The 27,354-nt window shown below is 45.9% G+C and overlaps 8 protein-coding genes across 8 annotated transcripts; 6 read left to right on the top strand and 2 right to left on the bottom strand.

Annotated features, from left to right (window-relative positions):
• The first annotated feature begins 3,932 nt into the window (after positions 1 to 3,932).
• On the top strand, positions 3,933 to 4,779 carry LOC130299321 (histone H1B-like). The gene has a single exon (XM_056551415.1). It carries the CDS (start codon positions 3,959 to 3,961, stop codon positions 4,616 to 4,618), a length of 660 nt encoding a protein of 219 aa, XP_056407390.1. The 5' UTR covers positions 3,933 to 3,958; the 3' UTR covers positions 4,619 to 4,779.
• A 692-nt stretch (positions 4,780 to 5,471) lies between these two features.
• Positions 5,472 to 5,882, top strand: LOC130299328 (histone H3). Its single transcript, XM_056551423.1, has one exon. The coding sequence runs from the start codon at positions 5,472 to 5,474 to the stop codon at positions 5,880 to 5,882; it is 411 nt and encodes a 136-aa protein (XP_056407398.1).
• Positions 5,883 to 7,502: 1,620 nt separating this feature from the next.
• On the top strand, positions 7,503 to 7,884 carry LOC130299341 (histone H4). Its single transcript, XM_056551438.1, has one exon. It carries the CDS (start codon positions 7,503 to 7,505, stop codon positions 7,812 to 7,814), a length of 312 nt encoding a protein of 103 aa, XP_056407413.1. The 3' UTR covers positions 7,815 to 7,884.
• A 2,805-nt stretch (positions 7,885 to 10,689) lies between these two features.
• Positions 10,690 to 11,122, bottom strand: LOC130299334 (histone H2A type 1). The gene has a single exon (XM_056551430.1). The coding sequence runs from the start codon at positions 11,120 to 11,122 to the stop codon at positions 10,730 to 10,732; it is 393 nt and encodes a 130-aa protein (XP_056407405.1). The 3' UTR covers positions 10,690 to 10,729.
• Positions 11,123 to 11,463: 341 nt separating this feature from the next.
• Positions 11,464 to 11,850, top strand: LOC130299322 (histone H2B 1.1-like). The gene has a single exon (XM_056551416.1). The coding sequence runs from the start codon at positions 11,464 to 11,466 to the stop codon at positions 11,830 to 11,832; it is 369 nt and encodes a 122-aa protein (XP_056407391.1). The 3' UTR covers positions 11,833 to 11,850.
• Positions 11,851 to 20,905: 9,055 nt separating this feature from the next.
• Positions 20,906 to 22,601, top strand: LOC130299327 (histone H4-like). Its single transcript, XM_056551422.1, has one exon. The coding sequence runs from the start codon at positions 22,065 to 22,067 to the stop codon at positions 22,599 to 22,601; it is 537 nt and encodes a 178-aa protein (XP_056407397.1). The 5' UTR covers positions 20,906 to 22,064.
• A 2,465-nt stretch (positions 22,602 to 25,066) lies between these two features.
• LOC130299337 (histone H2B 1.1) lies at positions 25,067 to 25,567 on the bottom strand. The gene has a single exon (XM_056551433.1). The coding sequence runs from the start codon at positions 25,565 to 25,567 to the stop codon at positions 25,187 to 25,189; it is 381 nt and encodes a 126-aa protein (XP_056407408.1). The 3' UTR covers positions 25,067 to 25,186.
• A 343-nt stretch (positions 25,568 to 25,910) lies between these two features.
• On the top strand, positions 25,911 to 26,416 carry LOC130299332 (histone H2A type 1). The gene has a single exon (XM_056551428.1). It carries the CDS (start codon positions 25,911 to 25,913, stop codon positions 26,301 to 26,303), a length of 393 nt encoding a protein of 130 aa, XP_056407403.1. The 3' UTR covers positions 26,304 to 26,416.
• The last annotated feature ends 938 nt before the right edge of the window (positions 26,417 to 27,354 follow it).

The following is a 27,354-nucleotide window of genomic DNA, read 5'->3' as shown; positions in this document are numbered from 1 at the left end:
ACCACAGTGCTCTGTGCTGACACCTCTGTCCAAGAAAAGAAATTAAAAAAGAAAATAACTTCCTGTGAATCTCTTATACAGCAGATAATAAGTGCTGGAAGGATTAAGATTTTTAAATAGAAGTAATTTACAAATCTGTTTAACTTTGTAGCACCAGTTGATAAAAAATAAAAAAAATGTTTTCCAATAGAGTACCCCTTTGAGCAGTGGTGAGGTTATGCTGGGAGTTGTAGTTTCATTGACCTAACTGTAGAACTGACAAGCGACTACAGCTCTGATAGGACATAGTGAGGAGAATACACAATGATATCAGTGACTACAGGGGACGTCTTCTCTATAGTGAGGAGAATACACAATGATATCAGTGACTACAGGGGACGTCTTCTCTATAGTGAGGAGAATACACAATGATATCAGTGATATCATTGTGTATTCTCCTCACTATAGAGAAGACGTCCCCTGTAGTCACTGATATCATTGTGTATTCTCCTCACTATAGAGAAGACGTCCCCTGTAGTCAGTGACTACAGGGGACGTCTTCTCTATAGTGAGGAGAATACACAATGATATCAGTGACTACAGGTGACGTCTTCTCTATAGCTGGGATGTGGAATTTCTATTGCCCGACGCCCGGGACTAGCAGTTTTGGGCGCCGGGCAGGGGAATTTGTCCGGCCCTTAGCCCGGCTTCGGGCAAGCAGGGCCAGACCTGACAAGTGCGGCAGCGGCGGTGACGATCTGCAGTCTGTATGGAGCGGGCACCCGACTCCTGCCCGCTCCATACTCTGCAGCCTGTGTAAGCTGAAGCAGAGCAGGGGAGATGAGAAGCGGTGTATGTCTCCTCTCCCCTGCTCTGCAGACGTGCGGGGGGAGATGAGGGGGCGTGGCTTCTTGCTCCCCGTGCAGACCTGCGTCCGTTGCCTTCACTCCCCCCTGCTGTAGCTTCGGAGAGCTGAGGGGAGGAGGCGCGTCTGCACGGGGAGATGCTTGCGGCGCTCTGCAGTATGTATGGAACGGGCTCAGGATTCCTGCCCGCTCCATACTCTGCAGACCCCTGGCTGTTCTCAGTAGCCAGAGGCCGCTGCTAATAGCCAGCATGCGGCGATCACCGCTGCTGGCTATTAACCCTTTAGATCGCCGCTGTCAAAGCTGACAGAGGCGTCTAAAGGGAGATGTGAATGCTCCCTGGTGGGCTAGTGGGGTGGATGCCCCCCCCCCCCGCAGCGCGATCGCAGGGGGGCGATCCACTATGGAGGTAGTCGGAGGACTTACCACTGCTTCCTCCAGTCCAAGCTCTGTCATTGATAGATCCTGGCTGGACCAGGCTCTATCAATGGATCACAGAGCACACAGATTAATAGAGATCAATAGATCTCTATTCATCTGTCTGAGGAATCTACACTTTATAACACTTATAGGAGGAATCATTAAAGAAATAAATAAAATAAAAAAGTTTTAATAAAAGTTTGAAAGACACACATTAACCTAGTGGTCTTCAAACTGTGCCCCTCCAGATGTTACAAAACTACAATTCCCAGCATGCCAGGACAGCCGTTGGCTGTCCGGGCATGCTGGGAATTGTAGTTTTGCAACATCTGGAGGGCCACAGTTTGAAGACCGCTGCATTAACCCCTTCCATGTTAAAAGTTCAAATCACCCCCTTTTCCTATATAAAAACATGCAAACATGTTTACGGACGGGCGCACCGTGAAGGCGGTGGGGGATGCTGCGGAGCGTCTTTGTGTCACCCTGTGCGGGCCGCACCCCCCGCACCCGGGTGGCAACGCCACTGAAGCTACAACCATCCGGTCTGGATGAAGCCTCAGGAGCATTTACTGCATTCACAATGAGGACTGAATCCATCAGCCTCATCTCCTGTCCTCTGGGGACCTCTAGTGGTGGTTTGTAGTATAGTTTCCATCTCTCTTTATGTGCTGTAAAATCACTGCCAATCTTCATCTCCTATTAACCCCTGCAGTGAACTTTCAGGTGTTTTGCCTTTGATCAATTTAAAATCAATTTGTGGTTAAATCAGAAATTATTTTATTTAGAAACCTTATAATTGAAGCGCTAATTAATCGCCTGAACAGCTTGACCCCAGGACTCTTCTATATAGACGGGCTCCCGGTCGGCGGCTGTAACCATCAGTCTGTGCACACGGTTGGTTCCCTGTGTTATTTCATACATTTTATCCTACAGCCCAGTACACACTACTGATCTCCGCACAGCAGCTTTATCCCCTGTACATCTGATCGGAGGAGCCGCATCATCTATTTACTGGATGTTTTATTGATGATTTGTATTTCTGCCTTTTACCATCCAGTGATCCAGTTGTATTTTACCCCTTTTATTTGTTCTCTATTTTTATTACATTGTACATTTATTGTTTATGTGGATATATAAGAAAGTTACTGTCAGTTCTAGTCCCAGGAAGATCTCATCCCCCATAGACCCCTGATCACACCCAGCAGATTATTACCGCAAGAACAATCAGGGGTCGGAGGTCTAGGAGAGAATTTCCCGGACGATCTCTGCAGATCTATAAACGATCAGGTATAATATCCGTCCATTACTCTCTTCTCACTTTATTCTATCACATTTTATATGGATGAAGAGTAAAAGATCTGGAGAAGCGATCAGCAAGATCGGAAGATCAGGATCCACGAGGAGCCGATAAACAGACAATGAACAAAAAGTATGGAGCTATAGCTCCGCCCCAAGGAGGCACCAAACGGTTAAATCATTGTTAACTCTTCCGTGCCCGCGGCATTTTTTTGTTGTGCCAATTTCTGCTCTTTGTTCCCCAACAATCCTCTCCGCTATTTTCCCGCTTCTCATTATATGGAACCCCGATGTGTGCAATGAGATTGACCGAGAATAATCGTTCGAGAGCCTGACCCCGTCCTGACCCCACGTGTTATTATATGATGAAAGGGGAGAAATCGGAATAAATCAGCAGAAGATCGGGAATATCACAATCACATGATCTCCGGTGATCAGCCAATGATCCTCCAGTATCGGGGCTATAGCTCCGCCCACACAGTTAACCCTTCAGTGTCCTCCTTATGTCTGTCGGTCAGCGGTCACAGTTGTCATTAGACTGAAGCCAGCAGTGCTGACCGAGGGGATCGCTCCTCTCTATCCCCAGAGCACAGATCCGACCATACCCAGTCACATGACACCATCCTACATAACTGCACAGTTCTCAGCACTGAAAGAGTTAACCGCAGAGAACAATCCCGGGAGCCTCCCCCGTGTCCTCTCAGACATAACGCGGTGCCGCATCTCGGGTGTTCACACTGATTACCGGCTGCTCCTGTACAGACATCTGAATGCTGACAATATACGTCCTCAGAGAACTATTCCTATCCCTATATACATGGCGCAGTACAGGAGAGCGCCCCCATATCCATTCTACATCTGGGGGGCTGCTGTAGCATTAATATATCAGAAGAGAAAATAATCGCAATAATTCTCAGGTTGGGTAAAACACGATGTGCACAACCTATTACCTAGAGGATTTACATTTACTCCTAAATCTCTGAGAAATCAATAAGTGACTGTTACAACAGCGACACCTGCTGGTGAGAGCTTTATACTCTAATCTTTACATGTTACCAAATTGTAACATCGAGTATTTCTATTTCCCCAAAGGCTGATACAATTGTTACAAATAGATACAACAACTATGGTTGGTTACTAAAGTTTATATTTACACAGCACAGCAATTGTATCTGTTCTCCTATCTGGTATAATGAGAAGTAGGTTGTTTAATTCTTAGGGACCAGACAGAATGGGGCGGGGCCTGTGCTCTGTGTCAGCCAATAACAGCTCATGAAAATGGCAGCTCAGCAGCCAATCAGAGCGCAGCCACTGACTATATAAGAGTCGCCAGCAGCTCCGCCATCTATATTTCTCTTCCGCAGTATTTTTATTGTTATAGACGGCAGCGATAAACTATGGCAGAAACCGCACCAGCCGCCGCTCCTCCCGCCGATCCGGCCGCAAAGTCCAAGAAGCAGCCGAAGAAATCAGCCGCAGGGGGCGCTAAGAAAAGCCACAAACCCTCCGGTCCCAGCGTGTCCGAGCTGCTCGTTAAAGCCGTGTCCGCCTCTAAGGAGCGCAGTGGGGTGTCTCTGGCCGCCCTGAAGAAGGCTCTGGCTGCCGGAGGATACGATGTAGACAAGAACAACAGCCGCCTGAAGCTGGCCATCAAGGGGCTGGTGACCAAGGGAACCCTGCTCCAGGTGAAAGGCAGCGGCGCCTCCGGATCCTTCAAGATCAACAAGAACCAGCAGGAGACTAAGGACAAGGCGGCCAAGAAGAAGCCGGCGGCTGCGGCCAGGAAGCCTGCAGCAGCTAAGAAAGCGACCAAATCCCCTAAGAAGCCAAAGAAGGCTCCGAGCGCGGCCAAGAGCCCGAAGAAAGCCAAGAAGCCTGCAGCGGCCAAGAGCCCGAAGAAAGCCAAGAAGCCTGCAGCGGCCAAGAGCCCCAAGAAGCCGAAGGCTGCTCCCAAGAAGGTGACCAAGAGCCCGGCTAAGAAGGCGGCCAAACCCAAAGCTGCCAAGAGCCCGGCTAAGAAGGTGACTAAAGCCAAGAAGAGCGCGGCTAAGAAATAATCGGGAGCCTCGTCCTGTACTTATCCCACAAAGGCTCTTTTCAGAGCCACCACCTCCTCCAGACAGAGCTGTATGATCACCGCCCGGATATCACCCTGGATATATAGTTATGATAGTGATATAAATCCCTTCTATATTATCATCACTTTATTATATTGTTATATAAATCACAATGCATCTGCCTTTACTGCTAGATCCCCTTACAGCAGAACATCCACACTTCAGTGTTCATAACACTGATAGTGTCAGCGCTTGGGGAAAATATCTCCTTGTTACAAATCGGCAACATAAAAGGTTATATAAATCTCTCACCACAAGGTGTCGCTATTGTAACACAATGTATCTCCTGTGTATAAACTGTAAGGATTTACACTGCTTTAATAAATAGACGCTCTATGGATAGACGGGATTACGGAAACTGATTTACCAGAGATTTGGGGATGAATGTAACCCTGTATTTTCCCTATTCTGAGGGTTATTGGGCTGCTTAGTCTTATTACTATATAAAGCCATGCAGTCACGAATAGCCTATATATGGGAGAGCGGCAGACAATCTGAACACTCGGAATACTGCACCGCGTCATGTCTGAGGGGACACGGGGGAGGGCGCTATTACCGGGAGTTACGTCTGTCCGCAGGCAGGACCGAATAGGGCCGGGATGGGCCCCGCCTCTTCTGAACAAAGATCGATGGCTGACGCCCCATGTGTTTTGGCGGGCTCAGCTTTATATGAATCAGCCAATGGGATGTAGGGGGTGTGGCTCACATTATCCAATCACGATGAGGCCAGGACTATAACTGTTCTGCTCTTTCCTCTCCCGATCACTTCTTACTGACTTGTCTATAGAGAATCATGGCCAGGACCAAGCAGACCGCTCGTAAATCCACCGGAGGGAAAGCTCCCCGCAAGCAGCTGGCTACTAAGGCCGCTAGGAAGAGCGCTCCCGCCACTGGTGGGGTGAAGAAGCCTCACCGCTACCGTCCAGGTACAGTGGCTCTCCGTGAGATCCGCCGCTACCAGAAGTCCACCGAGCTGCTGATCCGGAAGCTCCCCTTCCAGCGCCTGGTGAGAGAGATCGCCCAGGACTTCAAGACTGATCTTCGCTTCCAGAGCTCGGCGGTCATGGCCCTGCAGGAGGCCAGCGAGGCTTACCTGGTGGGACTCTTTGAGGACACCAATCTATGCGCCATCCACGCCAAGAGGGTCACCATCATGCCCAAAGACATCCAGCTGGCCCGCAGGATCCGTGGGGAGAGAGCTTAGATCTAATCGGGACCCGCATACAACACAAAGGCTCTTTTCAGAGCCACCAAATTATCTATAGAACGAGCTGATTCCTGAATGTCTCCAGTTCTGTCCCGATTCTCCGCCTGTTCTCATAAGCAGGATCCAGTATAGTTCTCTAGAATAAACCCTTTCAGTGCTGGAAATGTGCAGGTATAGAATTGTCCTCTGCGGTATTAGTTCCTGGGGGTGACCGGTATTATGGGGACTGCAGTGTATATTCTGGGGGTTACAGAGGATCGGTCCCCTCCGGTCAGGACTGCTGGCTTCAGACTCCTGACATATAACAAGTAATCGGGATATGAAGGAGGAATACAAGGCAGGCAGCAAGGACACTGAAGGGTTAACACTATGGTCAGAGCTATATCCCCGATACTGGAGGTTCATTGGCTGATCACCCGAGATTGTGATATTCCCGATCATCTGCTGATCTATTATTCCGATCTCTCCCCTTCTATCATATATTAACACGTGGGGTTAGGCTCTCGGACGATTATTCTCGGTCACTCTCATTGCACATATCGGGGCTTTATATAATGTCGTACAATGTGTGCAGAGTCTTGGTGCCCGGGGGTGAGCAGTCCTGTAGACCTGGTAATACTGCCCGAGTGATCGATTCTTGTGAATGGATCGTTCTTCAGACCAAAACGATCTGAATCCCCCGATACTTCGCTTGGGCTCATACAGAGTCCGGGGCTGGGTCCGCAGGATTATGGTAAACAATTGTTTCCTGTCATCTTAACCCTTTCATTGCCTAAAATATTAATATTGGTGGACGATCCAAATGTGCTTTTCTTTTAATCCCTGGTAGAGGCAGCAGCGGTGCATGTCCCGCTAATAGACACCACTATGATGTTTCCTTCTCAGCCACAAAATCACTTCTAAATCCCTCCATTGTCCTGTCCTGGCGGTCTATTAACTCTTTCAGTGTATAGCAGCCCTAGTGACCTAATCAGAAGCCCTCACATCGCTCCTCGTGCTAGAACCGCTGCTGTAATACCCGGAGCTGTCGCCATTTTGCCCGGTACCGACAGATCCTCTGAGTATAAAGAGCGGGGGGATTGATCCCACCTTCTAGGGACTCAATATAATCGCCTCATCGATTGTATATAAATCATTTCCCCTGTGATCTGTACAATACCGAATCTCACCGACCAGAAGCGCTATCTGCTTCTCTGCTGTGCGCAAACACCTGAACCTGACGGGTAACATGAATGCAGCTGCTCACGGTGTTCTGTAGATTTTCCTCTTTATTCTACACTGGCCGGATTCTCGCCGATATCGCTGGTAATATAAATCTTGCAGACGACTGACTGCTCCTCAGATCTCCTAAAGATTATTCGTTACATTTTGAGAAGGATCGGATTAGTAACCAGCCGCAAACTAATAGCTGCGAGTAATGTAGAAGGAGCGGGAGATTCAAAATAGGGACCGTTACAGTGTTCAGCCAATCAGCGGAGGGAGAGGGAGGAGCCAGGAATGTAAATTCAATAAAATAAACGCCCCGGAAGTCGTCATTGTTCTCGGTCCGCTCCTGTGCTATATAAGCCGGACTCTGCCGCACTCGATATCTTGCAGTCTACTCGCTTCATAGAGAAGATGTCTGGACGCGGTAAAGGAGGAAAAGGTCTCGGTAAGGGCGGAGCCAAGCGGCACAGGAAGGTGCTCCGGGATAACATCCAGGGCATCACCAAGCCTGCCATCCGCCGTCTAGCTCGCAGGGGAGGTGTAAAGCGCATCTCCGGCCTCATCTATGAAGAGACTCGCGGTGTCCTGAAAGTCTTCCTGGAGAACGTCATCCGTGACGCCGTCACCTACACCGAGCACGCCAAGAGGAAGACCGTCACCGCTATGGACGTGGTGTACGCCCTCAAGCGCCAGGGCCGCACTCTCTACGGCTTCGGAGGTTAATTCTGCTTCTACTCGGCTCCATCACATCAACCCAAAGGCTCTTCTCAGAGCCGCCCACATGTTCTATGGAAAAAGCTAGAGTTCCCTGTGTCTGCACTGCTGTGTATCTGTCGTAGTGGTCTATTATTTCTATTATAATCTATTATCTCTATAGTTAACGTGGTTGGGATGAAAGGGCTATAGAAGCTGTATAAGGAGAGAACCCGTTTTGGGGATTTACTAGGACTTAATATCAATGGCCCGAGTTGTGTCCTGTCATATAGATGACTATTGGCCGATGTGTATAGTGACAGGGAAACTAGTAGCAGTTCGGGTGGGAGGTGATGTGATTCTATATAGAGCCATGAATATAATAGGATGTGGAGACTCCTTCCCCTGAACATGTGGAGGGACCGTAGAATGTAACATTACATGGCCCTGATTATGATCGCTGCCCGGGAGTTCTGTACTAACACTGTACACTGCGGAGAATACATTACTAGCCGACACCATTCTGTAATTAACCACCAACAGGACAGCGCCCCCTATTGATCCCGTAGAATGAACGGGAAAATAACCAGCGGTTCTATAGCCGGATACTGACCGCTCTTTGGCTCCTCTCCGGGGGTTTGAGTTTCCCGCTCTTTGATTCTGTCCCGTCCTCTCCCTCCTTGTAATAACGAGGACGGGTCAGCGATTGTTTCCGGTCATTGTATAAAGCCAGTCCCGGTGTATCCATGTACCGAGTGAGGCGGCTGGAGATCTGATGTGTCCAGGAGCTTCTATTACACACAGAAGGCTACAGTATAGGGGGCGCCATCTCTATAATGAGGTCCTATCTATACTGTCTCCTATTATATCTCCGGATCCCTTGTCTAGTAACTGATGGTCTCTAGGTTCCTATTGTCATTTGTTTCTCCATTACAGGAACTGCTTGTACATTACCCGTATGACACCGGGGGTTCATGTGTATTATTGGGGTCATATATAGTGTTGAGCGGCATAGGCCATATTCGAATTCGCGAATATTCGCGAATATTCGCGAATATATGGACGAATATTCGTCATATATTCGCATATTCGTTATATCCTCGTTTTATTTTCGCACATGCGAAAAATCGCGTATGCGAAAATTAGCGCACGGGAAAATCAGCATACGCGAAAATTCGCGTATGCGGAAATTAGTACATGGGAAAATTCGCATACACGAAAATTAGCATATGCTAAGTTTCGCATATGCGAATTATCGCACGCCAGTCTCACACAGTAGTATTACAGCGTTCTTTACACCACACAAGCTGGAAGCAGAGAGGGATGATCACTGTGATTTGTACTGTAAGAAAAAAAAAACGAATATTCGTAATTACGAATATATAGCGCTATATTCGCGAAATTCGTGAATTCGCGAATATGCGATATTCGCGAATAATATTCGAATTGCGAATATTCGCGAGCAACACTAGTCATATATTCCGAATTATAAAAGGGAGGCGGCTGTACACACAGTCAGGTAAGTGACCAGAAAGATCGGCACAAATCCTTCTTCCATTCACTATAGTTCCGTATTCATCTCGGGCAAATCTTAATATGTTCCACACTGAATGGGGATTGGCTGATGAAGTCACATGATCTGTTCTGGCCAATAGGCGGATACTATTCCCTAACTGTCAATCTCAATTAGCAATTAGAATGTTTCTCTATAATTGAGCAGAGAACGTTCTAATTGCTTATTAAGATTGACAGTAATGGGAAAGTATCTGTTAATTGGCCGGAACAGATCATGTGACCTCATCAACCAATCCTCATTCAGTGTGGGACTTCTGCTAGTAATAAAAATGGTAGAATAACTTTTGTATGAATGTATTCTGCATGTCCTTGTCTGATTGTGTTTGCAAAATATTAAAAATAATATAATAATAACTAATACATCTAACAACTATATGACTTGTGCAGTAGGGACAGGTTATGTGTTACAGCCGCGGCCTCCTGCTGTATAAGATAGAGACAAGAAGACGCTAGTGAGGCTGATGCGGAGAAGTCTCTACAGAGCGATGATCTCTAACATGATGTGCGGGCGGAGCCTTCTACAGACAGAGGGTAAGGGGATGAATCATTTCCCTAAACGTGTAATGATGGGGGTTATACTCCATGGGGAGATTACAGCCAACAGATTATATGTAACAATATTTCAGGGGATCTTCCTGCTGTAATAATCCGCTACTCCCCACCGTAGAGATCACATTACCGGCAGATCAGCTCCGATCAGTCTCGTTTACCACAAACAGAACAACATTCAGCATTCTCCCACCTGCGCCGCAAATCCACCCTCTGCCCGCTACATGTTCTAAGACTACAACCCCCAGCATGTCCCCCACTGTAAGTGCTACAACCCCCAGCATGTCCCCCACTGTAAGTGCCACAACCCCCAGCATGTCCCCCACTGTAAGTGCCACAACCCCCAGCATGTCCCCCACTGTAAGTGCCACAACCCCGAGCATGTCCCCCACTGTAAGTGCATGCTGTGGGAGTTGTAGTCTTAGAACAGGTAGGTGGCAGATGGCATAAGTGCGGCGCGGGGGAAAGGCTGGCTGCACCCCAAAAATCCATATGTAGAAACTGTACCCGTCCCTCTTAGTGAGGGTAGCGGGGATGGAGTGAGCAGGAAACTGTCCTTGTCCGGAGGGTCACATTCTGCTATAGGAACAGTTTTCTTTAGATTTTTTTTAAAGAGCCGAAAAACAGAAGTGAAGGTGTCCAATCCGTCTCACACTGTTAATGAAAGAAACTTCAGTTCTACTATAACCCCTGTATAAAGAACATGTCATAAGAAATCTAATCCTTATTAGACAAGATCAGCGGAGCCAGCTCTGTAGGAGACAATGTGGTGGCTCTTAGAAGAGCCTTTGGTGTTCGGGATGATCTGGGATAAGCGGTGATCACTTGCTCTTGGCCGCTTTGCTGCTCTCGGTCTTCTTGGGCAGCAGCACGGCCTGGATGTTGGGCAGGACGCCTCCCTGGGCGATGGTCACCCCACCCAGCAGCTTGTTCAGCTCCTCGTCATTGCGCACGGCCAGCTGCAGGTGACGGGGGATGATGCGGGTCTTCTTGTTGTCCCGGGCGGCATTACCGGCCAATTCCAGGATCTCAGCGGTTAAATACTCCAGCACAGCGGCCAGGTAGACCGGAGCACCGGCGCCCACCCTCTCGGCGTAGTTCCCTTTGCGGAGGAGCCTGTGCACACGACCGACGGGGAACTGGAGTCCTGCCCGGGATGAGCGGGTCTTTGCCTTGGCCCGAACCTTCCCTCCTTGTTTGCCGCGTCCAGACATAATGATAAGTGAATTCTAAAAGTACAAGAGAATTTCCTCCGAGATGTCACCGTTATTCTCTTTCTGCTGCCTTTTATATGTTTCTGCTCCGCCCTCCGGCTCCTGTGATTGGGTAGATGTGAATCCGACCAATGGTGACGAGACTTGAAGAAACACCAATAAATCATTCACTGGGCGGGGCTAATGACACTCCCACAGGTCACATGATTTGCTCCTCCAGTAGAACAGTGAGCAGACAGCATTTCTTATTTGCATGGGCTGCATATAAATACGGCTGCGGTGGGAGGAGGAAGCATCATTATTCTCTCTGTTCTAGTGAAGAAGGATTGTGAGTGATTATTATGCCTGATCCCGCCAAGTCTGCACCAGCCCCCAAGAAAGCCGTGACCAAGACTCAGAAGAAGGACGGCAAGAAGCGGAGGAAGACCAGGAAGGAAAGCTATGCCATCTACGTGTACAAGGTGCTCAAGCAGGTCCATCCTGACACCGGCATCTCCTCCAAGGCCATGGGCATCATGAACTCCTTTGTCAACGATATCTTCGAGCGCATCGCAGGGGAAGCCTCCCGCCTGGCTCACTACAACAAGCGCTCCACCATCACCTCCCGGGAGATCCAGACCGCCGTGCGCCTGCTGCTGCCTGGAGAGCTGGCCAAGCACGCCGTGTCCGAGGGCACCAAGGCCGTCACCAAGTACACCAGCGCCAAGTAACCTGCTCCGCCTCCTGCTGTCACCCCAAAGGCTCTTCTAAGAGCCGCCACATTGTCTATAATAGAGCTGGAGCTTCTATCTGCTAGAATTAGCTTTATTCTCTTTGTGGCCGAGTTTATACCAGTGCAGCCGCTTTATACTGTACATATTGTGCTGCTCCGGGATCGCGGTCTGTGATTCATAATCTGGCTGCTGGTTACATCAGCACCGTATATATACGTTAATGCCAGAATAAGTAATTGTGTCTCGGGTCTGGGGTTTGTGTCTCCTGCACTGACCGGACATATCGGTATCACAGTGGTGATCGGTATCGCCGGGATTCCCGTAGCTTTTCTGCGGTTCCGTTTAGATGCCGGGACATCTATACAAATTGTGAGATTCAGGTCCTTGTGTCTCCCGGATACGATCAGATCTCTTATCGGTTCGGTCCTGTATACATATTCCCACCATCAGATCTGATCGCAGACAGACTGGGCAGGAAACAATCGATCAGACACATTACAGGCAGGGTCTGCGCCATCTCTAGTCCCAGGAAGATCTCATCCCCCATAGACCCCTGATCACCCCCAGCAGATTATTACCGCAGTAACAATCGGGCCGGAGGTCTAGGAGAGAGGATTGTTAGGGAACAAAGAGCAGAAATTGTTACGACCAAAAAATACCGCGTTCACTGAAGGGTTAACAATGATTTAACCGTTTGTTGCCACCTGGGGGCGGAGCTATAGCTCCATACTTTGTGTTCATTGTGTATCTATCGGCTCCTCGTGGACAGTGATTTCCCGATCTTGCTGATCGCTTCTCCCGATCTTTTACTCTTCATCCATATAAAATGTGATAGAATAAAGTGAGAAGAGAGGACGATGGACGGAGATTATACCTGATCGTTTATAGATTTGCAGAGGTCGTCCGGGAAATTCTCTCCTAGACCTCCGGCCCCTGATTGTTATTGCGGTAATAATCTGCTGGGTGTGATCGGGGGTCTATGGGGGATGAGATCTTCCTGGGACTAGAACTGACAGTAACTTTCTTATATATCCACATAAACAATAAATGTACAATGTAATAAAAATAGAGAACAAATAAAAGGGGTAAAATACAACTGGATCACTGGATGGTAAAAGGCAGAAATACAAATCATTAATAAAACATCCAGTAAATAGATGATGCGGCTCCTCTGATCAGATGTACAGGGGATAAAGCTGCTGTGCGGAGATCAGTAGTGTGTACTGGGCTGTAGGATAAAATGTATGAAATAACACAGGGAACCAACCGTGTGCACAGACTGATGGTTACAGCCGCCGACCGGGAGCCCGTCGATACAGGAGAGATCTCGGTGGGAAACTATATATTTTTTCTATTCTGTTCAGATGATTAATATTAGCGCTTCAAAGCCTCAATTATAATGTTTCTAAATAGAATAATTACTGATGTAACAACAAAGTGAACTGATCAAAGACAAAACACCTGAAAGGTCACTGCAGGGGTTAATAGGATATGAAGATTGGCAGTGAGTTTACGTGAAGACAGATGGAAACTATACTACAAACCACCACTAGAGGTCCCCAGAGGAAGGAGATGAGGCTGATGGATTCAGTCCTCATTGTGAATGCAGTAAATGCTTCTGAGGCTTCATCCAGACCGGATGATATTTGTGATAACTTTTAGATCTAAAACATTTCCAGGCGCTTCCAGTTTTTCAAATCTGTTAGATTAATGGACTGGTACCTGTTTACTTGGAGGGATATAAGTGGAATCTCATGTGTTAGGCACAATAGTGTGAGGCAATCTGCTTCATCAGTTCTCTTATGTTCATTTCATCCCAAAAGCAAAGAACTACACAGCTCAGAAACATAAAGGGAACACTCAAATAACACAATGTAACTCCAAATCAGCATTTTTTGCAATTCTAACCACTGTCACTTTAAGCATTAATAACTCTGAGATGCTTTTACCTTTCATTCTGATTCCGAGATTGGTTTTACATGACATATTCTACTTTAACAAGGTGTTTAACAAGAATAGCAGCAAAGTGGAGGAGAAAAATCAAAGTCTGCATTTTTTACACTAAAATGTTCTTGTAGACCCATATTTTATTTTTTATTTTTACAAGGGGTAAAAGAAGAAAAAGTCCCCCAAAATTTGTAACCCAATTTCTCTCGAGCAAGATAATACATCATATGTGGATGTAAAGTGCTCTGTGGGTGCACTAGAGGGCTCAGAAGAGAAGGAACAACAATGGTATTTTAAAGAGCAAATTTTGCTGAAATGGTGTTTTGGGGGCATATCACATTTAGGAAGCCCCCATGGTGCCAGAGCAGCCAAAAACACCCCACATGGGATACTATTTTGAAAACTACACCCCTCATGGAACATAACAAAAGGGTACAGTGAGCCTTAACACCCCACAGGTGTTTGACAGCTTTGCGTGGAAGTTGGACGTGAAAATGAAAAATGTAAATTTTTTTACTAAAATGCTTGTTACCCCAAATTTTGGTGGTAATAGGTTAAAATGTCCCCCAAAATCTGAAACTTCATTTCTCTCGAGTAAGGAAATATATTATATGAGGATGAAAGTGATCTGAGGGTGCACTAGAGGGCTCAGAAGGGAAGGAGCAACATTGGGCTTTTGGAAAGCAAATTTTGCTTAAATGGTTTGTGGGGGCATGTTTCATTTAGGAAGCCCCCATGGTGCCGGAAAAGCGAAAAAAAAAAAAAAAAAAAACACATGGCATACTATTTGGAAAACTACACCACTCAAGGAACATAAAAAAGGGGTACAGTGAGCATTTACACCCCACTGGCGTTTGACAGATCTTTGTAACAGTGGGCTGTCCAAATGAAAAATTACATTCTTCATTTTCACGGACCACTGTTCCAAAAATCTGTCAGACACCTGTGGGGTGTAAATGCTCACTAAACTCCTTGTTACGTTCCATTAGTGGGAGGTTACATGTGGGTGTTTATTTGTTTGCGTTTATTTCCGAACCACTGTAACCAGCAGCCACCCCTGTGCAAATCACCAGTTTAGGCCTCAAATGCACATAGTGCACTCTCACTCATGAGCCTTGTTGTGCGCCCGCAGAGCATTTTTCGCCCACATATGAGGTATAAAAAAATAATAAAAATACACTAACATGCTGGTGTAGACCCCAACTTTACATTTTCATAAGGGGTAAAAGGAGAAAAAGCCACCAAAAATTTGTAGTGCAATTTTGCTGAAATAGATTTTGGTGGCCATGTCGTATTTAGGAAGCCCCCATGGTGCCAGAACACCAAAAAACACCCCACATGGCATACTATTTTGGAAACTACACCCCTCAAGAAACGTAACAGGGGGTACAGTAAGCCTTAACACCCCACAGGTGTTTGACAAATTTTCAATAAAGTTGGACGTGAAAATGAAAAAAAATATATTTTTTTACCTAAAATGCTGATGTTACCCCAAATTTTTTATTTTCACAAGGGGTAATAGGTGAAAATATCCCCCAAAATTTGAAACGCCATTACTCTCAAGTAAGGAAATATATTAAACGTGGATGTAAAGTGATCTGCGGGTGCACTAGAGGTCTCAGAATGGACGGATGGACATTGGGCTTTTGGAAAGCAAATTTTGCTGAAATGGTTTTTGGGGTCATGTCTCATTTAGGAAGCCCCCATGGTGCCTGAACAGTGAAAAACACCCCACATGGCACACCATTTGGGAAACTTAATCTCTCAAGGAACATAACAAGGGGTACAGTGAGCCTTAACAACCCACAAGTGTTTGACGTTGGACGTTAAAATGAAAAATGTAATTCTTTTTACTAAAATGCTTATGTCACCCCAAATTTTTCATTTTCATAAGGGGTAATAGGTTAAAATGTCCCCCAAAACCCCATTTCTCTCGAGTAAGGAAATTCCTCAAGTGATCTGCGGGTGCACTAGAGGGCTCAGAAAGGAAGGAGCAACAATGGGCTTATGAAAAGCGAATTTTGCTGAAATGGTTTTTGGGGGGCATGTTTCATTTAGGAAGCCCCCATGGTGCCAGAACAGCGAGAAGCACCCCACATGGCATACTATTTGGAAAACTACACCCCTCAAGGAACATAAAAAAAGGGGTACAGTGAGCATTTACATCACACTGGCATTTGACAGATCTTTGTAACAGTGGGCTTTGTAACAGTGGGCTGTCATTTTCACGGACCACTGTTCCAAAAATCTGTCAGACACCTGTGGGGTGTAAATGCTCACTAAACTCCTTGTTACGTTCCATAAGTGGGGAAGTTTCTGAAATGGGGTCACATGTGGGTGTTTATTTGTTTGCGTTTATTTCAGAACCGCTGTAATCAGCAGCCACCCCTGTGCAAATCACCAGTTTAGGCCTCAAATGCACATAGTGCACTCTCACTCCTGAGCCTTGTTGTGCGCCCCCAGATGGGGGTATTTCCATACTTGGGAGAAAGTGTGTTACAAATTTTGGGGTTCTTTGTTTCCATTGATCTTTTATGAAAATTAAAAGTATGGGGCAACACCAGCATGTTGGTGTAAAAAAAAAAAAAAAAAAAAATTACACTTCTTTCAGAAGATATGGAGGCTTTGGGAGGATTATGATGATTCTCTGAATAACCACTGATGCGCCATGGCCATGCAATATTCTCTCTTTATTTTATATTCTTTCTTTTATTTTTAATTTTAATTTTTTATTTCATAATTATTTCTCTTTTAATTTTACTTTCTTTCCCTTTCTCTCCTCCTCCTTCATCTCGACAGTGTTTCTCCTTTATATATAAGGTTGCAAATTTTGCTTTATATATTGTATACTCACTGTACATATGTCGTATTTTTCTTCTGTATTAAAATACAAAATTCTTTAAATAAACAGTTATACAAAAAAAAAAAAAAAAAATTACATTAACATGCTGGTGTAGACCCCAACTTTACATTTTCATAAGGGGTAAAATGAGAAAAAGCCACCAAAAATTTGTAGCGCAATTTCTCCCGAGTACGGAAATACCGCATATGTGGCCCTAAACTGTTGCCTTGAAATACGTCAGGGCTCCGAAGTGAGAGAGCGCCATGTGCATTTGAGGCCTAAATTAGGGATTTTCATAGAGGTGGACCTGGATGCAAGCATTACACTTGCTTCCTCCACCAAAAATACTGTATGTCAGTTTTCCCCAAACAGGGTGCCTCCAGCTGTTGCAAAGCTCCCAACATTCCTGAACAGTCAATGGCTGTCGGGCAATACCGGGAGTTGTTATTATGCAACAGCTCTAGGTTCCGTTTTGGAAAATCTGACTTAAAAGATGTTTTTTTTATTTTTTTATTTGGGGGGGGGGGGGGCACAGTGTAAGGGTGTAGAGTATATGTAGTGTTTTACTCTTTATTTTGGGTTAGTGAAGTGTAGTGTTTTACAGTGTGTTTCTCTCAAACTTTTAGCGGGAAACTTGCTGTAAACCCCCGCCCGTGTTAATGTACCCTGTACATTAATGTTGGGGAGGGGTTGGGGGGGGAAACTACATGCCACTGACTGATTGACAATCAATTTCACATGCTGTTGTGCAAATGGAACAGACAACAGATGGACATTGTAGGTAATTAGCAAGATGCCCCCAGTAAAGAAGTGGTTCTGCAGGTGGTGACCACAGACCACTTCTAAGTTACTATGGTTCCTGGCTGATGTTTTGGTCAGCCAGGAAGCATAGGAACCACTCTAGTGGTAGTGTGGTGAGCCACAATAAATGGCAGGACCACGGGGTGTAGTGGTGTAAGTGGATGGTATTAACCCCAGGGGCAAGGTGTTATTAACCCCTAATGTTCGTTACGCCAGAGTGTCTATTTATTTATTTATTTATTTATTTTTTTTTTTTTTTTTTTTTTGGGGGGGGGTATCGGGAACCACCCAAATGATATCTCCACTATCCCAATGGCTAGGCAGTGAAATGAGAGTGCACAACCGGGTTATGGTTTAATGGAGGCTTTACTGAGGTCAGACAGTTGTTATAGTCTCTACAGCTCGGCCAGAATCCCAGAGAGTTGGCCAGGAACAAGGAAGGACCCAGCAGCTTGCTGGCACTAATTATACTTGTAACAGACTGTAGATTCTTGACTAGACTGTAGGTATTAGGTGTTAGGAATAGTGTTAGGGATTGAGATTAGGGGGTTATGATTAGTTTTTAGGATCAGTGTTAGGGATTAGGATTAGGGGCTAGGATTAGGGGGCTAGGATTAGAGTTTAGGATTAGGGTTTAGGATTAGAGTTTAGGATTAGTGTTAGGGGTTAGGATTAGGGATAGGATTAGGATTAGGGGTCAGAATAAGGATTAAGGATAGGATTAGGATTAGAGGTTATGGAGTGAGACGGCTGTACAGCAGAAAAGTGTGTCCCTGTGCAGAGGGTAATATTCCACTACAGACACACAATTTTCTTCATTACATTACCTTATATGACCACAGTGGTTATCAATGTATGGGATACTGATCAATGTGATCTGCTTTATAGTAGATGGGTACTTCACATAATGGAGGAAATTATTTATTGACTAATATGGTCTATATGATCAATATGATGTACTTGACTATGCCATGAAGAAGGATCCATATCCTGAATACAGGATTGTATATAATATCTATTATTTACACCTCTATATGACCTATGTCAGTGATGGCGAACCTATGGGACGCGTGCCATAGGTGGCACGCCAAGCCCCCTCTGTGGGCACGCAGCCATAGTTTGCCAGGCAGGGTAAACCGGGAAATCCCTGTGTCCCGAAAGATCTTTTCGGACACAAAGATGTCCCTGATTACCTTTCTCCGGCCCCGCGTTAACTTTAAAAATGCAGGGGCCGCAGGGAGGTAGTGCATGCGTGCGCCCATAGGAACGAAGGAGCGAAGCATCTAGGAGGATGACGCGCGCTGGCCAACATGGTAATTTACCAGCTACACTTCAGCTTCGGCGCTCCGACCACCACTCCTCCGGTCCCGGGACCTACTGCTATGGTCTATTAAGATTAGGTCATGACCCCTGACCAGAGGAGCGATGGATGGAGCACTGTGAGGCCGTACACAGACATACAGCCTCCAGCCATACACTATATATGGCTGAAGGTTGTATGTCTGTGGGGGAACTATACTGCACCTAATGTGGGAGGACTGCAACCTAATATGGGGGAACTACAACCTAATGTGGGAGAACTACAACAACCTAATGTGGGGGAACTATACTGCCTACCTAATGTGGGGGAACTACAACCTAATGTGAGGGAGCATACTGCCTACCTATTGTGGGGGAACATACTGCCTACCTATTGTGGGGGAACATACTGCCTACCTAAGTTGTTTTTTCTAAACCTAAACCTCAGTATTCTGATTTAATTGCTGTGCTGGCACTTTGAGGGGAAAAAAAAAAGTTGGTGTTTATTACGGTTTGGGCACTCGGGCTCAAAACGGTTTGCCATCACTGACCTATGTGATGAATATGATCTATTTGGTATGTGATCTATATGATGCAGGGGTGGCGGTTGTACTGTCTTCTCAGTGGCATCTGGCACAGGAGGTTACATGTTCCATGCTGCTGGCAGACTTGTTGTCTTAGGGGTGATGACGGATCCTACTGCACTGAATACTCTCTCTGATTCTACCCTTGAGGGTGGATAAAATATCCCTGGTTGTTGTCAGGTTTCTTCCAGTGTTAAAATGCACACTAAGGTATCGGAACACACAATGGCTTTTTCCAAGTGTTTCCAAAAATTAAATAACCTATAATAGACTGACACAAGAAAGTGTCCACAAAATGCTTTATTATTTACAAAAAGGATTACATACAGCAACAGAGAGCCCTCCCATTTTAAAATGGCCCACCCCTAAAAAACACCAACCCCAAAAACACAAGATAGGGTGCACATATTGGAATATTCCCAGAGACAACTATCAACCAACAGTGTCACATCTCCCTCATAGTGCACGCTATTATGCCATATGATTTACAAACAGTATTAGTTACCGGTTATTGACATGCTGAGGACTCAGAGAGTACACCCCACCACCACCTCAATACGTGTTTTGAATCTTTGTCAAGAAGTGGGGTGGGTGCAACTGCCTGCCCTGAAGAAGTATTCCACTGCTAGACATCTTATCCCCTATCCCAGTAGCAGGACCTCCGTGATCTCCCGCAACACCCGACTTTCTAAACAAATGCAGGGTTCCTGGGGCAGTTGTGGTTATGTCATGGTCATGCCGCACCCCTTCCATTCATATCTATGGGAGGGGGCGTGTCTGCTAACACGTCCCCTCCCATAGACATGAATAGAGTGGGTGTGATGTGATGTCACAAGGGGGCGTGGTCATTATGTCACAATCACGGCCTCCATGTTCTTGATATCTAAGAAAAACTTGCTGCACTATTACTCTACACCACTAGAGGGATCCCTGGATTAACATGATACATATCATATTATGCCATTATATCATATTATAAGGAACATGGGGTGGGGGGATTTATCAAGTTATTTGGATTTTCTTTTTGTTTCCTTTTGTAGCAAGTTGCCAGGCGCAGTCACTTTTTGTGCTTTTATTGTGTGACAAACCGAATAGCTCAGAAACCAGAGTCTTTTCTAAAAGTCACAAATTTTGAGGGCAAAGTTCTTTGAAAAGTCAAAAACCTAAGTAAACCTGGACCACACTTTGGTAACTATTGCGCAAATGAAATATCTTCCAGTAACTCCTTTTTTTTAACACCTTGCGCCAAAAAACACTGCTGAAAAATCAGTCTACACAAATAACTTTCCACAACACGAATTCATTAATATCCCACATTAGAGATGAGCGAACTTACAGTAAATTCGATTTGTCACAAACTTCTCGGCTCGGCAGTTGATGTCTTTTCCTGCATAAATTAGTTCAGCATTCAGGTGCTCCCGTGGGCTGGAAAAGGTGGATACAGTCCTAGGAGACTCTTTCCTAGGACTGTATCCACCTTTTCCAGCCCACCGGAGCACTGGAAAGCTGAACTAATTTATGCAGGAAAAGTCAGCAACCGCCGAGCTGAGAAGTTTGTGACAAATCAAATTTACTGTAAGTTCGCTCATCTCTATCCCCCATGATATCCACCTTTTACATGGATCATACAATTTATAAATATTTACAACCATAATAATTAATCAATGTATTAATGATCAATAACTAGTGGATGCATCAATAGTGAACAATTAAATAATTTAATTCATAATTAGATTTTATGGGTATTAATGTAATTATGGATTAAATTAAAAAACTAAACAAAACACTATAAATCCACAGCTCCTGCCCCACAACTCCAACAAGGAGATCACATAATTCAGGATCTGGGAGATGGAAAATCTGTAACTCCACATCCTAATATACAAACTCTTCTATATTACATCACTTTATTATTATGTTTTGTTATATCAAGCACAATGCAGATGTATTTATTTGTTCCTGATCATCTTACAGACTCTTACAATAACAGCACAACAATTTCAGCTGCTCTTATATCTGGTATAGAATAAGCAGGGGGTGTAAGTCTTAGTCAACATCCATAGTTGTATCTATTTGTATCTCTGTAACTTGTGTCAGCACCTGGGAAATATTACTTGTTACAATTTGGTAACATGTAAAGAGTATAATACAAAGCTCTCACCACCAGGTGTCGCTATTGTAACACAATGTATCTGATCTGTATAAACTGTAACTGTAAGGATTTATACTGCTGTGATAAATAGACGATCTCTATGGATAGATGTGATTTAAGGAAGTTATTGATTTACCCAAATTTGGAGGTACATTTAACTCTTTCGTTAACTGGTTGTACACATGGTGTTATCCATCCTGAGAATTGATGGGTTTATTTGTTTTTATGGTATTAACACGTGGGATCAGGCTCTCGGACGATTATTCTCGGTCACTCTCATTGCACATATCGGGGCTCCATATAATGTCGTACAATGTGTGCAGAGTCTTGGTGCCCGGGGGTGAGCAGTCCTGTAGACCTGGTAATGCTGCCCGAGTGATCGATCCATTCACAAGATTTGTTCTGCCATCTGCTGCTCCCCGCACACACATTATACACCTGACAGATTATTGTGCTGCTATTGATCCTCTCCCATGTGTGTAACATACAGCTCACACACCTGCCCGATCACCATTCCCGCTCGGTACAATGACGACTGCTCTTCTCTAGAATGTTGGGGAGAATCGCGGTAAGAAAAAAAAACTGATTATTTAGAATCGGAAAAATGCAGCAAACGTTTTGGAATGGGCGGGAAATTCAAAACCTTCTTGTCTCGTGTTCAGCCAATCAACGGAAAGGGGGGAGGGTCAGGAATGTAAATGTGGTTAAAAGAAACGCCCCCCGGATGATGTCATCTTTGTTCCAGTTTTCTTTCAGGTCCACCCATGTGCCATATAAGCCGGACTCGGCCGCACTCAGTATCTTGCAGTCTACTCGCTACATAGAGAAGATGTCTGGACGCGGTAAAGGAGGGAAAGGTCTCGGTAAGGGCGGAGCCAAGCGGCACAGGAAGGTGCTCCGGGATAACATCCAGGGCATCACCAAGCCTGCCATCCGCCGTCTAGCTCGCAGGGGAGGTGTGAAGCGCATCTCCGGCCTCATCTATGAAGAGACTCGCGGTGTCCTGAAAGTCTTCCTGGAAAACGTCATCCGTGACGCCGTCACCTACACCGAGCACGCCAAGAGGAAGACCGTCACCGCTATGGACGTGGTGTACGCCCTCAAGCGACAGGGCCGCACTCTCTACGGCTTCGGAGGTTAATTCTGCTTCTACTCGGCTCCATCACATCAACCCAAAGGCTCTTCTCAGAGCCGCCCACATGTTCTATGGAAAGGCTACAATTCCTTGTGTCTTCTCTACTGAGAGGTTGTGTGATCGGTGTTTTGCTCTTGTGGTTGCGGTGTTTGTTTTTCCCTGTCCTGCCATAATCGCTGCACCTGATCAGTCTATCGGTATTTCCCTCCTATCTGCTCCGGGGGATCTCCTCTGAATGTTCTGACTACTGCCCTCATCTTCCTCCGTGATTATAGTTACTGTTACAATCTACATTCATCTTCTCCAGATTACATTACTTCCCTCCCCACCATATCACTCATTACCTCCCTAAAGAGTCCGTGTTATAGAACATGCAAATCTCCTGATAATATCCCGGTAAGACCCTTCTATATCCCGCTATCCGGACAAATGAGCCTTCACTCTATATAACACCTGTATGTTAATGGCGCTGTTCACACCCAAGCAAATTGCGCATATATATATATATATATATATATATTCCGCCTGTTCTCATAAGCAGGATCCCGGGATTGTTCTTTGCAGTTAACCCTCTCGGTGCTGAGTTCAGTTACTATAGTGATGTAGATCGTGTCCTCTGCATTGCCCCTGTGTGATCGGTGCTGCTGGCTTCAGTCTCCCGACACCTGTGACCGTAAGTGGTGCATAGAGGACGCTAAAGGGTTAAATCTAGGCGGAGTTATAGACCCGAATGTTCGCTCATTGGTTGATCACCGTAGTTGACTATTTTGAAATTCCCGCTCTTCTTCTGATCGTTTCTCCCTTTGTCTCGTCCTCTTCCCTGTACACGTGACTACATTCCTCTGGTTTCTGTAAATAGGATGAAAAAGGCGGCGGAGGGGAAACTGTTGGGGCCGATCAGGGGGATTCTAGTGAGGCGGAGAGGAGAGAGGACACTATGTCCGGGGCTGACATCACAATGGTGGGTGTATACGGGGTCTTCCCTGCAGAGTATATAGAGGAGCCGCGTCCCTGTCCTATTCCAGACCTGATACCGATCACATCCTGCACCCTCCCCCAGCAGCCTGACTCCCTTCACCTGAAAAGGAGGCGGCAGGGAAATTATTTTTTATACATTATTTTATTGTTCTATGTATTAAATTACTGGAAAAGATCGCCCAGTGTGAACACTGACCGTGCGGTTGTTTTACAATCTATTTTACCTGTCAGCGATCACCGTGTATTTAGACCTGATAAAGTCTTAGTGGGGGAGAGATTCCCGGGCCCGTCATTGATAAAACCCTTCCCGATCTGGCTATAACGCGTGTCCGTGTGAATATAGCGTTAACTATAGAAAAGCTTTGGATGAATCTTCTGAAAGTAAAATTAAAATATGATTTAAAAAAAATCAAGATGGAACATTAAAACTAATACCAATAAAACGAGGAAAGAGGCAAAAAATAAAACATTTATCATGAAGCATAAAAGTTATCACAGGGCTACTAGTATTATTGGTTACAATAGATAATCTAAACCACTGAAATGCGTCTGGTTACCCCCATCTATGTGACCAGACAACTGGAAAATCATTTTTATTTGCGCAAAAAACAAGCGCTAGATTGTGACAACTTTCAATCATCATTAACTCTTTAGCGAGGACTCTACTCCAGTATTATCACTGGGAACATCCAGACCGCACCTGGACACCACTGATCTCTCCCCTTCAGGCTTCCATGCACGGCCGGTTTATTCACAAGCTGAGACCGAGACAGCGGGAGGGTGATCGGTGTATGAGTGGGAGCGGTGTGCGGTTCTCTACACCAGACTTTCTTATAATTCATGACTATAAATAATTTCCAAAGATTATAACCAACGGCAGCTGTGCGAGCATTGCGCATAGGATTAGGATCTTTATTGGTGACATACACGAGAATGAGGGGGATCTCTCCATTGTTATCGGGTCTGGAGGAAGCGGGAAATTCAAACCCTGAACATCCTGTGATCAGCCAATGTGTGAGTGTGGAAAGGGGCATTAATAAATGAACATTGGCCCATCGGGATTTATATAGAATTAATGCTGCCTATGAGCGGAGAAATACTCTGATACTGTGGTGTCCTTCCTGCTGTGTAGAGTCGGGCTCTACCGATCCCCGGCGATACCGATCAATAGATTCCCCGGTCAGTAAATTAGGATTTATAGATTGTGCAGACTACATATTATAGCGTTACCGCAACAATTCACTCCAGTAAGGCTGTGTGATCGATCAGGACCGCGGAGATTATAGAAGAAATAATCGGGGAATCTGGTGGAGGAGATACTGATCACAAGACAGATCAGGCAATGGGTTAACTTCGGAGAACTCTACAGCGCCCCCCGCTCCACCACAGGAGAATATACATCCTGCAGTCAGTGAGAACCGCAGCAGTCGCTCTGATCTCACCCGATCCCGGAGCAGAATATATATAGTATCAATAGACTGTACTGACAGAATAGCGGCCACATATACAGAAGAGAATACGGGGAATACAGACAGGAGAAGCCCCAGCTCTATTATAGACAATGTGGCGGCTCTTAGAAGAGCCTTTGGGGTGACAGCAGGAGGCGGAGCAGGTTACTTGGCGCTGGTGTACTTGGTGACGGCCTTGGTGCCCTCGGACACGGCGTGCTTGGCCAGCTCTCCAGGCAGCAGCAGGCGCACGGCGGTCTGGATCTCCCGGGAGGTGATGGTGGAGCGCTTGTTGTAGTGAGCCAGGCGGGAGGCTTCCCCTGCGATGCGCTCGAAGATATCGTTGACAAAGGAGTTCATGATGCCCATGGCCTTGGAGGAGATGCCGGTGTCAGGATGGACCTGCTTGAGCACCTTGTACACGTAGATGGCATAGCTTTCCTTCCTGGTCTTCCTCCGCTTCTTGCCGTCCTTCTTCTGAGTCTTGGTCACGGCTTTCTTGGAGCCCTTCTTGGGGGCTGGTGCAGACTTGGCGGGATCAGGCATGATGATCACTCACAATCCTTCTTCACTAGAACAGAGAGAATAATGATGCTTCCTCCTCCCACCGCAGCCGTATTTATATGCAGCCCATGCAAATAAGAAATGCTGTCTGCTCACTGTTCTACTGGAGGAGCAAGTCATGTGACCTGTGGGAGCGTCTTAAGCCCCGCCCAGGGCAGTTCATTGGTGTTTCTTCAAGTCTCGTCACCATTGGCAGGATTCAAATCTACCCAATCACGGGAGCCGAAGGGCGGAGCAGAAACATATAAAAGGCAGCAGAAAGAATATCTCAGTTACATCACAGAGAGACTTCTCTTGAGTTTTTATGTTTGTTTCAGCAATATTTATGTCTGGACGCGGCAAACAAGGAGGGAAGGTTCGGGCTAAGGCCAAGACCCGCTCATCCCGGGCAGGACTCCAGTTCCCCGTCGGTCGTGTTCACAGGCTTCTCCGCAAAGGGAACTATGCCGAGAGGGTGGGCGCCGGTGCTCCGGTCTACCTGGCCGCTGTGCTGGAGTATTTAACCGCTGAGATCCTGGAATTGGCCGGTAATGCCGCCCGGGACAACAAGAAGACCCGCATCATCCCCCGTCACCTGCAGCTGGCCGTGCGCAATGACGAGGAGCTGAACAAGCTGCTGGGTGGGGTGACCATCGCCCAGGGAGGCGTCCTGCCCAACATCCAGGCCGTGCTGCTGCCCAAGAAGACCGAGAGCAGCAAAGCGGCCAAGAGCAAGTGATCACCGCTTATCCCAGATCATCCCGAACACCAAAGGCTCTTCTAAGAGCCACCACATTGTCTCCTACAGAGCTGGCGCCGCTGATCTCGGGTGTGATAGGGATCTGGGCTGTTATAGGGATTAAACAACATCCGGCACATTTTATCTAGTATAGGACACCGTGTGGGTTGTGCAGAATGTAGTTTGTATTGGAAGGGTTAAGTCTCGAAATGAATACGTTTTCTCACGATGTAGTTTACGGATCCTCCACAATAGACGGGACCGCAGTGTAGAGATGGCGCCCCCTATACTGTAGCCTCCTGTGTAATGGAAGCTCCTGAACACATCGGATCTCCAGCCGCATTACACAGCGCGGCCTCCATCCAGCCGATCAGGGGTCAGCGCTTCTCCATCGTTGGTTACATAAAGATCCCGGCACTCGCTGTATACAGTGACCGGGAATAATCGCCCCAGAGCCGGCCGGAGATCAGCCAATAAGTGCTCGGTATCCGGCTATAGAACTGTTATTTTCCCGCTCATTCTACAGTTATCGCTGTAGAATGAGAATAATGAATAAATACAAATATAAATGACACAAATATAATTAAGAATAAAACGAGGAAAGTTGTAGTAAACTAGATAGTCTCAGCTGGGTCTCTCGGAGAACAATAACATTGATCATGAAACATAATAGTCATCTCAGAGCCCTTTAGATACTAGTATTATTGTTAAAATAGATAGTAATCACATAAAATAGTTAACCCATTATTGCACTAGTAAAACAGACAGATCGGTGAAGTGAAGGAAAGGCTGAGCTGTTATAAAAAGTAACAATCCCGTTAGATGTAACGAATGAGACACTAGAAACACTTTGTTACTAAGAAAATGTCTCAATATTAATTCCAATAAAGAAACATAAAACACCATTTGAATAGTTTTGGTTGGACACAATGTATGATATCGCACTGTGTGTATGCTACCAATGAAATTGTGAGTCCTATGCGCAATATTCGTAAATTATAGTCCTGAATTAATAGTAAAAGGCCGGTGTACGCTCACCCTCCTGCTGTCT

The sequence above is a fragment of the Hyla sarda genome, unplaced genomic scaffold (genome assembly GCF_029499605.1).
Source record: "Hyla sarda isolate aHylSar1 unplaced genomic scaffold, aHylSar1.hap1 scaffold_1046, whole genome shotgun sequence".
In the NCBI taxonomy this organism is placed as follows: domain Eukaryota; kingdom Metazoa; phylum Chordata; class Amphibia; order Anura; family Hylidae; genus Hyla; species Hyla sarda.
This window is presented reverse-complemented; position numbering and strand designations above follow the sequence as displayed.